Source organism: Pipistrellus hanaki (genome assembly GCF_964339955.1).
Source record: "Pipistrellus hanaki genome assembly, chromosome: 15".
NCBI lineage: Eukaryota > Metazoa > Chordata > Mammalia > Chiroptera > Vespertilionidae > Pipistrellus > Pipistrellus hanaki.
In genome coordinates this window covers 10323664-10339003 of record NC_140517.1, presented here as the reverse complement: position 1 = coordinate 10339003, position 15340 = coordinate 10323664, and the positions used below count along the sequence as shown (strand labels likewise).

At 53.5% G+C, this 15340-nt stretch overlaps 1 protein-coding gene across 3 annotated transcripts in view; it reads right to left on the bottom strand.

The window, feature by feature from the left end:
- The window catches only part of CDH5 (cadherin 5), a 33656-nt gene that overhangs the window by 8739 nt on the left and 9577 nt on the right, over positions 1–15340 (bottom strand). For all 3 annotated transcript variants that reach the window (XR_014792900.1, XM_084861023.1, XM_084861022.1), the window contains exons 2-8: positions 13700–13919; positions 7204–7492; positions 5886–6002; positions 4608–4772; positions 3429–3616; positions 2317–2567; positions 358–500 (exon numbers count right to left, since the gene is read on the bottom strand). Coding sequence is in view for 2 of the 3 variants with exons in the window: in XM_084861022.1 (XP_084717148.1) it covers positions 358–500; positions 2317–2567; positions 3429–3616; positions 4608–4772; positions 5886–6002; positions 7204–7492; positions 13700–13919 (1373 nt within the window). In the remaining variant the exon portion in view is untranslated. The remainder of the gene's footprint in view (positions 1–357; positions 501–2316; positions 2568–3428; positions 3617–4607; positions 4773–5885; positions 6003–7203; positions 7493–13699; positions 13920–15340) is intronic.

Genomic DNA, 15340 nt, shown 5'->3' with positions numbered 1-15340 from the left:
CTTGGCCCCGTTTCTGGCTCACTGGACCTGAACCTCCAGGGAGGGGTCTGGACGCTTCTATGTTAAGAGGTGCCCTAGGTGATTCGTGTCACGGGGACAGAGCTTCGTTCTGGGCATGGGTTTCTGATTCAGTCTGAGGTTGGCGCCTGGCACTTGGCCCTTCTAACAAGGTCTCAGGAGGTATGGGTGCTGCTGGTCCATCCACACTTGGGGAGGAAGGCTGTCTAGCATCCCAGCCAAGTGGTGCTTCCGTAGGAGCTTAGTATACCGCCAGAGACCCACCGTGACACCTGATGCCAATTGTGAACAGGAAGGAAAGGAGAACAGCCCGATGCCCTGGCAGATGGCGTTACTCACCCCTGGAATCCAGTTCCTTGGCCTCCACAGTCAGGTTGTACCAGGGGGTGACTTCTCTGTCCACTTCTTTCTCATTGTAAATATTCCCCTGCTTGTTTACTTGGAAGAAGTGGCCCTTGTCGCTGGTCCTGCGGATGAAGTATCTGCCCCAGGGGAGAGAGAGTCATGGCTTTCTATTGCTCTTTGCTGAGTTCACATCCCTAGTTCGACAGACAAGGCCCTTCAGGGGCCTCCTCCAATCCTCTTGGCACCCTACCACCCAGAGGGGTCCGGAGAAGCTAGGCGATCGCTTTGAGCTTAGCGATGTTGTCATCTCCGATGTGAGGGTGGTGCCTGAGACTCCATCAGCAGTGCTCAGAGCTGAGGCCGGTGGCACTCAGCTTCCTTAAGAAGACAATAGCCCTGACTGGTTTGGCTCAGTGGATAGAGCGTCGGCCTGCGGACTGAAAGGTCCCAGGTTCGATTCCGGTCAAGGGCACGTACCTTGGTTGCAGGCACATCCCCAGTAGTGGGTGTGCAGGAGGCAGCTGATCGATGTTTCTCTCTCATCGATGTTTCTAACTCTCTCTCCCTCTCCCTTCCTCTCTGTAAAAAAATCAATAAAATACATTAAAAAAAAAAGATGACGATACATATATAGAAACATTAACTTCCCCGACATTGATATGTAAACATCATTAGAATTCCGATGTGTTTTAAAAAACTGGGTAAAGAATTTAAACATTCACAGGAAAGACTGTTTTAGATAAAAAGTATGTAAAGTAAAAAGCAGGGAGGGGGGGCTTACCCTCCACAGACCATGTTTCAGTGTAAAGCTGCTGCAGTAAGACAGAATGGCTCTGCCAGAGAATAGTACAATAGAGGATTCGGAAATAGATTGGGATACAGACAGGAACCCGGTATATAAAGAGGGTCAGAAAACAAGGAGTTACTTCTGTGGTGCTGGTACAGTCTGCTAATCCTCTGGAATGACATGGGATTGGATTCAATTCAGACTCACTATCAATGTTAAGTGGCTCTGGAAAGTTCGAGTTAAAACTATATCTTTTGTCCCAGAGGGTAGAAGAGAGGAGTTTAGTGGAGACAGAAGAACAGGTAGTGATGAAATGGGCGTGATAGGATAAAAAAAAAAAAAATTAAAACAATAAAAACCCCCAAACCGGACCAGCAAATAACAACCGATCTGCCGTTAACGTATCTCGCCGTTTGCCAGGAAGAAAGGCGTGGTGGGACCACGTCAAACACGACTTTGGTGAACGAACAGGCGTTACCGGGAGTGGGGGCTGCTGGTGCTTCCTTATCCATCTGTGTCATTTCCCTGTGAAAGGAGCACCTTCCCCTCTCGGGCTTGGGAAGACAGATGTAATAAAGCATGCTAAGCCGAAACTGGTTTGGCTCAGCGGTAGAGCGTCGGTCTGCAGACTGAAAGGTCCCGGGTTCGATTCCGGTCAAGGGCAAGCACATTGGTTGCGGGCACATCCCCGGTAGGGGATGTGCTAGAGGCAGCTGGTCGATGTTTCTCTCTCATCGATGTTTCTAGCTCTCTATCTCTCTCCCTTCCTCTCTGTGAAAAATCAATAAAATATATTTAAAAAAAAATAAAATAAAGCATGCTGAGCGGAGAGGATGTCCATGGGCTGTCTAGCTGGTTGCCCTCTTGACTCCTTGGTCTCCCTCGATGGGGCCCGGGGGAGCCAGGGTCCAAAGAACAGCCCCTTCGAGGCCGAGCCTTCCCGTGGGCCAGGGCTGTGCGGGGCGGTGCTCCGGCGGGACACGCTCCCGGAGGGTGGGGGAGAGGGCCACGTGGGCCAGTGGGCAGCGTGGCTGCTCGTCCCGTGTCTGCCGTCTCTCTCGTACGCGCCGGGAGAGGTGTTCCTTTGGGCCCGGGCCCGGTCCGGCAGCCGGAAGGACCTCCGGGCCAGGATGGTCACGCCCACCCCGTGCTCACCCCCTCCTTACCCGATGGTCCTCCGCGCGGCGTCGGGGTCCATGGCCATCACCGAGCCGATGAGCGGCTTCTTCAGGTTCTCCTGCAGCTGGAAGTGGTAGAAGGGCTGCTGGAAGACGGGCGGCTCGTCCACGTCCGTGACCCGGATGGTGACACGGGCCTTGCTTTTGGGGGAGACGCTGCCTGAGTAGCGGAGGTTGATGGTCGGGTCCGTGGCCTCGATGGTGAAGGCGTATTGCTGGATGCGCTCGTAGTCCAGGGGCTGTGGGCGGGGAGAGGGTGGGGAGCCCCTGGTCAGAGCCGAGCGCCTGGCGTGTGATCTGGCCAGCAGTCCTGCGAGGTAGCTCTGGGATGATACCCATTTTACAGGTGAGGGGACTGAGGCCTGGAGGAGTGATATTTCCAAGGCCATCAAGAGAGTGGCTGGGGCCCTGGCCGGTTTGGCTCAGTGGATAGAGAGAGGGTCGGCCTGCGGACAGAGGGGTCCCGGGTTCGATTCTGGTCGGGGGCATGTGCCTTGGTTGCGGGCACATCCCCAGTAGGGGGTGTGTGTGCAGGAGGCAGCTGAATCGATGTTTCTCTCTCATTGATGTTTCTAGCTCTCTATCCCTCTCCTTTTCTCTCTGTAAAAAATCAATAAAAAAATATATATCCTCAGGGTTGGCTCCATGCCTGGCCCTGTTCCCAGTACTGGGGACACACAGGGACCAGCCCCAGTCCTGCTCTCGGGGGGATCAAAGACCAGTGGTGCTAGCCACAGCTGCTTAAGGACGAGTCTTTTCTTATGTTTTTGCTCAAGAATCTTCTCCTGCCCTTGCCTGCTTGTCCTCTCCTCCTCACCCCTCCAGAAGCCGACTCATCTTCCTCCTTTCCTCGTGTCACTGCTCCTGGGCCTTTCTGGGGTCACCGCCCAAGTAAGCTGTTTACCCCGAATCCTTGCCTCTCGGTCTGCTTCAGGCATAACCCAGCCTACGGCACCGGTCCTTGGATCCTCGCTACTCCGCCCAGGCTGACCCACAGTGCATCTCCCATGGCCTCTGACCTGGTAGCCACCCTGGGCGAGGTCTGGGGATGCTGGCAGCCCCCAACCCCACATCTGTCCCCGTCCCCCTGGCCCGCAAACCTTGGTGGGCTTGATGATGCCCTCGTTGTGGGCGGGGTCCGTCTGGATGGTGAAGGTGTCCCTGAACTCGCCCTGCACGATGCTGTACTTGGTCATCCGGTTCTGGGGTTCGTCTGGGTCCTCCACGAACAGAGAGCCCAGCGGGCTGCCCACACGGATGTCCTCAGGCACCGTAAAGACGTAGTCGGCTGGTGCAAATGGGGCGCCCCAGAGGGCACTGGGTTAATGAGATCCACAAGGCAGTTGTCCCTCCTATTGCCCCAATATATTCTGACGTGGGAAATGGGCATGGGAAGATAATAATAATCCTACATAACAACAGCCTAACATGCTAAGTGTCTGACCATTCGACCAGTCGTTATGATGTGCACTGACCATCAGGGGGCAGGCGCTCCAACCAGTAGGTTAGCTTGCTGCTGGTGTCCAGCCAATTGGGACTGGGTTAGATGGGTGGGACATGCCCTGAAGCCCTCCCACGTTCCCTCAGCCTGGCCTGCACCCTCTGGCAATCTGGGACCCCTCGGGGGATGTCAGAGAGCCAGTTTCGGCCTGATCCCCACAGGCCAGGCCAAGGGACCCCATCAGTGCACAAATCCTTGCACTGGGCCTCTAGTTAATAAGAATAATGCCACTGAAATGTTCAGTCTCGAGGCAAAATAGTTCTCCATCCATCCATCCATCCATCCACCCATCCACCCAGCTATTAAGCACCTACTGTACGCCAGGCACTTTGCTCGGGGAGTTATGCATTGACAAGAGAGACAAGGAGACAAGTCCCACCTTCCGGGAGCTTCAGCCACGCACAGCGAGGCCACTTTAGGAAAACTGGCCTGTCCTTGGGGAGGCCGAGCCTCTGACTGTGCCTCAGTATCAGAGGGTTCATATGAAGAGCCATCACCTTCCTCCTCAAACACCCCCCCCCCCCCCCGCCCCAGGGCATGTGAAAAGCTCTGGTCAGACATTTTTGGGGAGAATCAGTCTGTGGCTGGGCTCAGTGCTCTGAGTCAGGGGCCAGTGTGTGCAGGGATGGGGAGCAGGGCCCCTCTCTTCGCCCCAGTGACTTCCCTGAGCCTTAGGCCCACCTTGGGGTGGGGCGAGGGGTCGGGCCCCAGGTCACTGAGTCTGGAGCATCCCGCCCCCTGCCCCCTGCCCCGCCCAGGCCCCCGGGGAGGGGCTCACTCTGGGTGAAGACGGGGAAGTTGTCGTTGATGTCCTCCAGCTTGATGAGCACGGTGGTCGTGCCCGAGTCCCCGCGGAGGCCCTGGGCGTCCTGGGCTTCCACCACGATCTCGTACCGGGCCTGCACCTCCCGGTCCAGGTTGCTGACTTTTGTGAAGACGAGACCTGCAGGAAGGGTCCCAGCGGGAGCCACGTTACCTGGGGAGCTCGGAGAAAATGCCGGTGCCCAGGCCCTCTCCAGAGGGCACCTGACCGTAGAGCGCCAGGTCATTCTAGTGTGCAGCCAGGGCTGGGGGGCACGGGCCAGCCACCCCTGCCTCCACCCCTGCACTGCGAGGCCAGCGCTCCCACACAGTTAGCTGCCGGGAGCACTGTGCTGAGAAAGAGCGTGAGGCCCCCCGCAGGCTCAGCGTGGAGGAGGGCTGTGATGGATCCGTGTGCCCACCCTGGCGCCCCACAGGGTGTGGTGTATTTGCCACCCCTTCAGGCCTATCTTGCTCTGAAGATTCAGTCCTTACAGGTTTTATTTTTGTGTGTGTGTGTTTTAAATCCTCACCTGAGGATGCATTTTACATTGATTCCCAGAGAGAGTGGAAGGGAGGGAGGTGAGGGGAGAGAGAGAGAAACATCAACAGGAGAGAGACACCTCGATTGGCTGCCCCCCCCCGCATGCGCCCCTACTGGGGCTGGGACACCTGCAACCAAGGTACGTGCCCTTGACCGGGAATCAAACCCACAGCCCTTCGGTTCTAACCACTGAGCAACTGGCCAGGCAGTCCTTACAGTTCTTAAAGCCACACTGAGTGTGTAATTACAATGGGCCATGTGCTCTCTATATCTTATATCAAATTCAAACTTCACAGCTACCATGCAGGATGGAGAGAAGCATCCCATTTTGGGGTGCGGGAACTGGGGCTTGCAGAGGTTAGTGGCCTTCCCCGAGGTCCTTAGAGAAGGCGAGTGGGAGAGCTGGGCCTGGAAGTCAGGTCTGTCTGCACCTGCACCCAGAGCTGTAACCAGCGTCCACTCCTGCCTCCCTTGTCCACGTTTGGGCCTGATTTGGTTCCCTGGACTGGAGTCCATGTCTTGGGGTTACCCTGTCTGCTTCCTTCTGCCCTCACCAGCCACCTTGTCTTAACATGGGATACCAGCCACCTTCTTAGCACAGTGTGGCTCAGTGGTCGGCGACCCCTGCCAGATTGGACTTCCCTCAGTACCCACACCTGGGATATTACCCCGTCCCCCCTCCCCAGACACAGGAGGGTCAGTGTCACTGACCAGAGTCAGAAATGCCAAAATATTCGTCTCCTTTCAGGATGTGGTACATGACGGTGGTGTGCTCTGCCACGGTGGGGTCATCTGCATCCACCGCGGTCAGCTGGAAGACGGAGGTCCCTGCGGAGTGAGAATCCAGGGGTTTGCCACCCTGTTCCCAGATGGGTATCCCCTGAGCCCACCTCCCCCAGGGCCCCAGGGTGAAAAGAGGAGCCTGCAGTGGGGGTGAAGTGCTGGCAGCAGGGGAGGCCCAGCCTGACCGGCCTGGGCGGGGCAGAGAGCAGGTGGCTTCCATCTCCGGGGGAAATGAGGAAGGGGCACGTGGTTGGGTCATGAGGAGAAGCCTAGGAGGGTGAGGGGATGCCTCTCTCCTGCCCCGGAAGGTGAAACGGGAATGGGAAGGGGCCCGGCAGGGGTGGGGGTTGCAGCTCTTTCCCCCTTGAATACCAGGATCCCCTCCCCCTACTTCATAGGAAGGTCTGGTCCCAGGGCCGTGGCCGGCCCCTGACTAAGGGGTGGGGGGAGCGAACCCTTTCCAGGCCCCTCCTGGGAGCTTAGGGTGGAACGGGATGAACAATAGTCTCTGGAGGCCTGAGGTCCAGGCTGGTGACACACCTTGAGGTGAGGGCCCTGTCCTCCCCCGGCTCCTCCTGCAGGGATCCCAGAGAGGACCCGGCTCGCCTTGGTGGCAGAGCTGGCATTATTCATGTGCAGAAGCTACGCTCTTGTGTCAGTCCTCAGGGTCAGAGAGTGGGTGGGGTTTGCTCTGAAAAGCAATCAGACCTGTGTGCCTCTGATGGTGAAGGCTCAGTCCAGGATCAGGGCTCAGTCTATGGCTAGGGTCAGGGCTCAGCCTACAATCAGGATCAGGGCTCAGTCTGTGACTAAGGTCAGGGCTCAGTCTATGGCTAGGGTCAGGGCTCAGCCTACAATCAGGATCAGGGCTCAGTCTGTGACTAGGGTCAGGGCTCAGTCTGTGACTAGGGTCAGGGTTTAGTTTGTGATCAGGATCAGGGCTCAGTCTATGACTAAGGTCAGGGCTCAGTCTATGGCTAGGGTCAGGGCTCAGCCTACGATCAGGATCAGGGCTCAGTCTGTGACTAAGGTCAGGGTTTAGTTTGTGATCAGGATCAGGGCTCAGTCTATGGCTAGGGTCATTGCAATCACTGCCCTAAACTCACGGAACCCTGGCCTCAGGCATTGAAGGTGTTGATGCAGAGGCGCCTTCAGGCTGGGGGTGGGAGGAGGAGAAGAGAGGGACAGACACCTTCAGGCTGGGGGTGGGGAGGAGGAGGAGGAGAGAGGGACAGACAGCGCATACCCATCGCTGACATCTCGGTCACGGACGCATTGTAAAACTGGTGCGTGAACACGGGCCAGTTGTCGTTCACGTCGTACACTTTGATGACGAAGTTGGACGGGGGCTCCAGCTCCTGGTTGGTGTTCTTGTCCACGATGAGGGCGGTGAGGTGGTACTGGGAGGTCTTCTCCCGGTCCAGCCTCTCAAAGGCGAACACGTCCCCCGTGACCTCGTTGACCCTGAAGATCTTGTCGGCCGCCTCTCCTCTCAGCACGTACTTGGTGTTCTTGCGGTTCTCGCTCGATATGATCTAGGAGAGAAGAGGTGCTCTGGGTGGGCATGGGCAGCGGTGGCTGTGGGGTGTGCGCTCAGGGGGAGGGGCTGTAGGTGGTGGGCTGGGTGGGCTGGGCCTGCCCCCATCACCCCCCACCATCCCCATTGGCCCACAGCCCCTCCCCCTGGGTGGGCTGATGAGGGCGGCCAGTGACCTGAGGGAGGGGCCATGGGTGGTTAACAGGCTGGTCCTGCCTCTGATCAAGTGTGTGTGTGTGTGTGGTGGGGGAGCAATCTGGCGCAGAGCTGGCTGGGGGGAGGGGCCACAGGTGGTTGGCTGGTGGCCCTGCTCCTGATGAGGTAGAGGGGCCCGATCTGGGGTGGGGCTGGGCAGTGGGGGGGGCGGGGAAGGGCTGCAGGAGGTTGGCTGCCAGCCCCGCCCTCTGATCTGTCCAGTTTGCTGGCCTCAGTGGGCGTCTTGGTGACTGACCGGTGGTTCTGGTCGTTATGGGTTCCGGTTGCTGGCTTTCTATACATACAGATAACTGGAAGTTTGTACCTCCTAGTCCCCTTCACCCTTTCCATTCATTCCTCCACCGCCCTCCCCTTGGGCAGCCGTCAGTTTGTTCTCTGTGTCTATGAGTGTTTCTTCTGGTTTGGTTAGACTGGTGTTTTAGATCAGCGTTTTTCAACCGCTGTTCCGCGGCACACTATGTTGCCTGGTGTGCCGTAGGTGCAGACAAGACAAGAATTTTATAATTTTTCACTATTTTGTTTACTTAATATTTCATAATAAAGTAATTATAAAATACTTTCTTTGTGTTTATTTGATTCCTATTCAAGAGAATTACTTTATATAGTCAATATAGGCACAGAGTTAAATTTTTTAACATTTTCTAATGGTGGTGTGCCTCGTGATTTTTTTCATGAAACAAGTGTGCCTTTGCCCAAAAAAGGTTGAAAAACACTGTTTTAGATTGTACGTGTAAGGGAAATACCATGGTATTTGTCTCTCTCTGACTCATTTCACTTGGCATACTGGCCTCAGGGTCCTTGCGTGTTGTTGCAAATGGCAAGATTTCCTTCTTTTTTATTGCTGACTAATGTTCCATTGTATACATGTGCCACCTCTTCTTTATCCATTCATCTTTGGGTGGGTATGTGGGTTGCTTCTGTATTATGGCTATTGCAAATACTGCTGCATGAGCATAGGGTGTGTGTTATTTTCAAATGGGTGTTTTTGTTTTCTTTGGATAACACTGAGAAGTGGAATTGCAGGGTCATGTGGTAGTTTTATTTTTAATTTTTTGAGGAACCGCCGTGCTCTTTTCCATAGTGGCTGCGTCAGTTTATATTCCCACCAACAACACGGGGTTCCCTTTTCTCCACATCTTCCCCAACATTGTTACTGTTGTCTTTGGATAATAGCCTTTCTGACGATGTGAGAGGATATGTCATTGTGTTTTTAATTGGCACCTTCTTGATAGTGATGTTAAGCATCTTTTCATATGTCTGTTGGCCAAGAAAGAGTCGGTCTCAAGACAGAAAAGGGAACATCAAGAAGGGTGTGGTCAATCCTGGCTGGTGTGGCTCAGTGGTTGGAGTGTCGGCCTGTGCACCAAAGGGTCACAGGTTCGATTCCTGGTCAAAGGCACCTATTTTGGTTATGCTCCCCATCCCCAGTTGGTGCAAGGTTGAGAGGCAACTAATTGATGTGTCTCTCTCACCTCAATGTTTCTCTCTCTCTTTCCTTCCCTCCCTTCTACCCTCCCTCCCCCTCCCTCCTTGCTCCTTCTCTCCCTTCTTCTATCTCTATGAAAAGCAATGGAAAACATATCCTTGGGTGAGGAAGAAAGGAAGGAAGGAAGGAAAGAAGGAAGGAAGGAAAGAAAGAAGGAAGAGGTTTAGCAACATGCAGTTATTGGACTTCTTGTGGGAGCAGCATCAAGAGGGTGGTGGGATGAGAAGCCATATCACAGAGTGCAGAGAAGAGACTGTAAGGTGAGGACGTGGGGCCGGGAGTGAGGTGGGAGGGAGGGAGAGTGGAGGGCAGCAGTGGGAGGTGGTAGAGCTTCCTGGAGCAGGGCTGCGGTGTGCAGGGGCAGGCAGGGGAGTCCATGAGAAGGTCCTGTGCCCAGTGGTTGAGTCATCTGATGAACAGTGAGGCTTCGTCACCGGTGCCTGAAGGGATGGTCGGGGGCCCTGTGTGAGTCACTCAGGGTTAGGATACAACGGTTAGGATCCCTTCCAAACTTGGTGCTAGGACCCACGTGGATAGGATGTGAGGGGGAGTGAGTCAGCTTTGATCTGTTCTAATAGAATTCTACATAAGAGCTCATTTGAATACACACTTCTGTTTTCTCTCCCTCCAGCAGAGCGTGCGCATGCTTCCTGCTCCCAATTTCCTTTGTTATTAACAGTAGAGGCCCAGTGCCCGAATTCGTGCATGGGTGGGTCCTTCGGCCTGGCTGGTGTCAGGGCCAATCAGTGCCATCTCACTGGGGGGTGGGAGGGACCACAGAAGGTTGGCTGTGGGAGTACCCAGACATACAGGTGGCAGTTCCCGTATTGAGCATCTGCCCCTGGTGGTCAGTGTGCATCATAGCTACCGGTTGGATGTCTGGGTGTCTGGTCATAATTAATGGACTGATGCTGTTACTTTCCATTGACCCAAGTACGCAGTTTATGCAGATTTTTAAAGTTTTTACAGACTGCCCTTTTTTTTTGTTCTCGGATCCCACCAGGGCACCACATTACCCCCAGTCATCAGCTTTCTATAAGCTCCTCTGGGCTGTGAGTGTTCCTCAGACTTTCAGTGATTCTGATGATGTCCCTGCCTATTTAGAGATGGCCTGGTGTAGGATGTCATTCTGTTGGAATTTGTCTGGTGTTTCCCCCATAATTAGACTGAGGGTATAGGTTGTGGGGAGCCCTCCTCTTTAAGCATTACTACTGTAGCCCTGCCCAGTGTGGCTCAGTTGGCTGAGCATCCAGAGATCACAGGTTCAATTCCCATCAGGGCACTTGCTTGGATTCCAGGCTCAATCCCCAGTAGGGGGCATGCAGGAGGCAGCTGATCCATGTTTCTTTCTCTCTCTTTCCCTTTCTTTCTCTTTCTCTCTCTCTGTAAAATCAATAAAGACATATAAAAGAATCTGTTTACTTAAAATATTTTTTTTAAAAAAGTGATCAGTATATTTGGACGTAAGGCCCCAAGCCACGCTGATCCATATCTGTGGATTCAGAACTCGGCCCAGGCCTCACACCCATCGTCCAACCAGCCCTGTAAACAAAGGCGTGTGCTCTGGCCTGGATAAACAGGGACTTCCTCCCCTCAGATGACATCTTTGGGAGTCAGGGGGTGATCCTTGGGGCCCTGTCCTTGTCTCTCCCATGTCCCCTCGCTTCTGTCCGGGGTGGGGACTGCATTCGGCTCCTCCGCCCCCCAGCCCAGTTCCAGGCCCCAAGTGAACGCCGATGACAGAGACGGCGGGCCCGACGCTCTTCCTGCCCCGGAGGGCCCTCGCGTGAGCCCGCCAAGGCTGCGGGGTCAGCGGCGTGGACACAGGTGCCCCCTGCTCGCTGCTGGTTCTCTCTGCCTCACCCTGCAGCTCTCCTTGGAGCCGCCCACTCTCTCCGGTGGCTGATTCATGGCACAATGACCTCATTACACAGGACGTGGGTGGGTTAGTGATATTTCCCCCTGTGACACAGCGTTCACGTCAGGAGCCAGGAACCTTCTGCCTTCCTGGGCCTGCGCTCTCCTAGGGCTCTGTCCTGGGCAAGCGTCTTTTCCCCTACAGTGGCCACACCGAGCGATTGAAACTTGCCAGTCCCTTTTGGGAGCCAGACTAGACCCTGGGCTCAGTCAGCTGGCTGCTGGCGGGGCTGTGGATGGGTTCCCCCAGCTGCTGTGGCATTCCTGATGGGAGGCCGGACTGTGCCCTCCTCCATCTAGGGCACATGTGTCAAACACAAGGCCCGCGGGCCAAATCCAGCCCGCCAGGCCTTGCAATGTGGCCCGCACCGCGCTGTCATCATTGCACTCCGCTGTCAGTTTATGACATTGTCAGTTTATGACTGTTCAGTAAACCATTCGGCCCGTGATTTAGGCTGGATTTTAGATTTTGGCCCCTTCTCTGATTGAGTTCGACACCCCTAATCTAGGGTCTTCGCCAGTCCATTTCTCTATAACCCCAGGGCTCCTCCATCAGTGCTGTCTGCAGGGCTCTCTGCCTATTGTCTGCTGTCCCTCGAGACTAGGCTGGGCAAACTGTTTCTGTAAAAGGCCAGACAACACATATTCCCGGCTTTGTAGGTCATAGGGTCTTCATCACAGCAACTCAAACATGCCATCGTAGCATGAAAGCAGCCACGGCAACGTGTCAGTCATGTGACTGTCCTTATAAATCTATATGTACAAAACCATGTAGTGGGCTGGTTCTGCCAGCCCCTGTTTTATTTTTGTTTTATTTATATTTTAAAATATGTTTTATTGATTTTTTTTACAGAGAGGAAGGGAGAGGGACAGAGTTAGAAACATCAATGAGAGAGAGAGACATCGATCAGCTGCCTCCTGCACACCATACTTCCTCTCATCAGCTCATTGACCTGGTACTTCTGTAGCCAACCATGTTTGGATTCCAAGAAACCGACAGTGAGATTTTATGCACTTGAAAGAAATGCTTTCCGCACTGAACACTCTCAGAATACCTAGTCCATCTACCTGTCCTTGTGTGGGAAATCCGCCGCTAGAGCTATTCTTCGGAGTTAGAACGGCTCTGCCATCAGGAACAACGTGACACAGGAAGGCAGTTCCCTGTCACTCTGAGTTCTAGGAAGGCGACTGGGGATGAGCACGTTTTAAAGAGGAAGGCAGTGGGGGTTGGAGCCCTGGAGGGCAGGTTTGTGTCAGTCAGGGACCTTGTTGTGGGTGAGCTAGAATCTGGGGAGTGGTGGAGGGTGACAGAAAACGAGGGAGGGGTAGTCTGAGAGAAAGGTTTTCTGGAGAAAGTGCAGAGGCCTAGGCCAGGGTTGGCAAAGTATGGCCTGGATGACTGACTTGGTCACCAGCACAGTTTTGTAGAAGGCTGCTCAGGTTTTCTAACCTCTCAGACGGGAAAATTTTATGGCAGGCTTGGTGGTTTCTGCCCTAAGCCCTGAACTGGTCAGCTCAGCCTATGCCTGGGGTGGCCCTTCCATCAGTGATATTTGGTCCACAGACAAAGGTCTGGGAGGAAATACACCACAGTGTTCACCACCATTCCCACCACAACCACATCACTAACAATACCTCACTCACCGCTACCTCCCTCACTCTCCTGGCCACTATTACTACCACAGCCACCAATTTCCTCTTCCTCATTATCACCACCACCACCACCACCACCACCACGAATGACCTTCCTCTTTACCATCACGATCATCACCACCCCAACCACCACCACATCACTGCCATCATCACCTCCATGATCACCGCGATCACCACCAACTTCCCCTTCATCATCACCAGTATCACCACCTCCACCACCTTCATCTTCCCCATCCCTATCACTACCATCACCTTTACTACCATTACCATCACCATTACTACCACCAACATTGTCACCACCATTATCATCATTACCACTGTCATCACCAAATCATCTTTCCCTTCATTATCTCAACCACCAACACCAGTACTTCTACCACCCTCATTGTCTCTACCACCAGAACCATTACCCTCACAGCTGACATCCCCAATCCCCACCTCACAAACACCGTATGATGTCCCAATTCCAGCATGTAATAATTACAAGAGTTCACCAAAAGGTTGGTGAAGCTTGGGCGGCTCAACAAGTTTACCTGTCGGAAACGGCTAAACGGCACTTCCCCCAAACCTGAATAGGATAATAGTTTGCTGCTAGACAGCTCAGGGCATTTTATTGCCTCCTGTTGGCCAAACACCTGAACAGCTGAAGGCCATTCCCCAAACTGGCAATGCTTCTGTAAAAATATCCTTTGATACCCTACCCTTTGAAGTGTATTATCTCTACCTTGCCTTAGGTCAAACTGTGTTAAATAAAAGCAGGGTCCTGAGTCGAGGAAGGAGTCTTCAGTCTTCCTTTAGCTGGAGCTCCTCTGACCCCCACGGCCTTTCAAATTTATCTTTAGTCTCCGGACTCTTTAATCATTTACACACAGCCCCTTTCTCCAGAATGCTGAACCCTCCGTAAGGCCGGGATGCTCTGGGCCTGAGCCTTACCTTGCCCACGTGGTGGGGCAGTGAGCTGTTTTTCTCTTCCTGAATGTGCATCTGGTTCCAAATCCAGTGTCTCTTCTGGCGCTGGAGGGTGGGTAGCCTGCTGGGAGTGTCCCGTTGGGCAGGGTGAGTGCCCGTGGCAGCTGCCATCAGCAGGCCCACACAGGTGCCCACTGTGGCCAGCAGTACCAGGGGCAAATGCATCTTCCTAGGAGGCACAGATCTGGGGAAAGAGAGGAGAGGCCATCAGGGCACGTGGGTCACTACTCCAGGGAATGAGCAGCCCCCAGGGATACCCGAACTCCCCTGATGTGTTCACTCCTCCATCCTTTCCCCTCTGCTGATGCCAGCAGAACCGGGCTCTGTTCCCGCCCCAAGGAGCCCCAGGTCTGGGAGGGGGAGATAGACACAGAGACAATTCCTGCTTAAACGTCACACGTGCTGGTGTGGCAGCAAGCGCAGGCCACAGGCAGGCTCAGAGGAGGGCGGTCAGGACGGTTTCCTGGGGGAGAGGGTGATGCTGATGCTGACGGCTGCTTCCTAAGCCCCATGCAGTGGCTTACCCTCTCTCTACACCGAGGAAATCAACACACAAAGAAGTTGGCGCCAGTGGTGGGGCTGACAGTGGAACCCAGGTCCAAGCACCTTGTATTATCTCATTTAATCCTCCCAAGAACCTTCGAGGTCGGCATAATTTTAACCCTCATGTTCTAGATGAGCAGAGGCATAGAGAGGTTTAGTAACATTTCTGAGATCCCTCGGACGGTAAGCAGCAGAGTCAGGATGTGAACCAAGTCTGTCTGACCCAAAGGTTCATGCTTTTCCTTTTTGCTTTCTTTTTTTTAATTTTTATTTGTTTACTTTTCAATGAACAGTTGACCTACAATGTTATATTAGTTTCAGGTTAACAGTTGATGTGCAATGTTATATTAGTTTCAGGTGCACAACCCGGTGATTAGACGTCTATATAACTTATGAAGTGGCCACCCCGATAAAACTACTACCCATCTGGCACTGTATGTAGTAATTATAATATTATCAGCTGTAGTCCCCGTGCTGTACCTTACATCCCCAGCCTGTTTTGTAACCGCCCATTTATCTCAAGAAGCAAAGAAAGACCCAGCAATTCCACCTGTGGATATTTGAAGAAACCCAGAACACAAAATCGAAAAGACAGATACATCCATATGTTCCCTGAAGCATTATTTACAACAGCCGAGACATGGGAGCAGCCCAAGTGTCCAGCAGATGATAGGATAAAGAAGAAGTGGTGCATGTATACAGTGGAGTATGACTCGGCCATAAAAAAAAAAAAAAAAAAGAATAAAATCTTGCCATCTGCAGCAACACGAATGGAACTAGAGGGTACTGTGCAGAGTGAAATAAGTCAGACAGGGAAAGACAAACACCGTATGATGTCCCTTATGTGTGGAATCCAAAAAGCAAAATAAACAAGCAGAACAGAAACAGACTCAGAGATAGAGAGTATGTTGACGGTTGACGACAGACGAAGGGAGTTTGAGGGATGAGCCGAAAAGGGGGAGGGAGAGGTGGCAGTCTGGCTTCATTGTTTTCAGGGCCCAGTGCAAAATTTCAATGTGGGGTTCAAAAGTTATTAAGAATTTCAAGATGAAGATGGGAGGA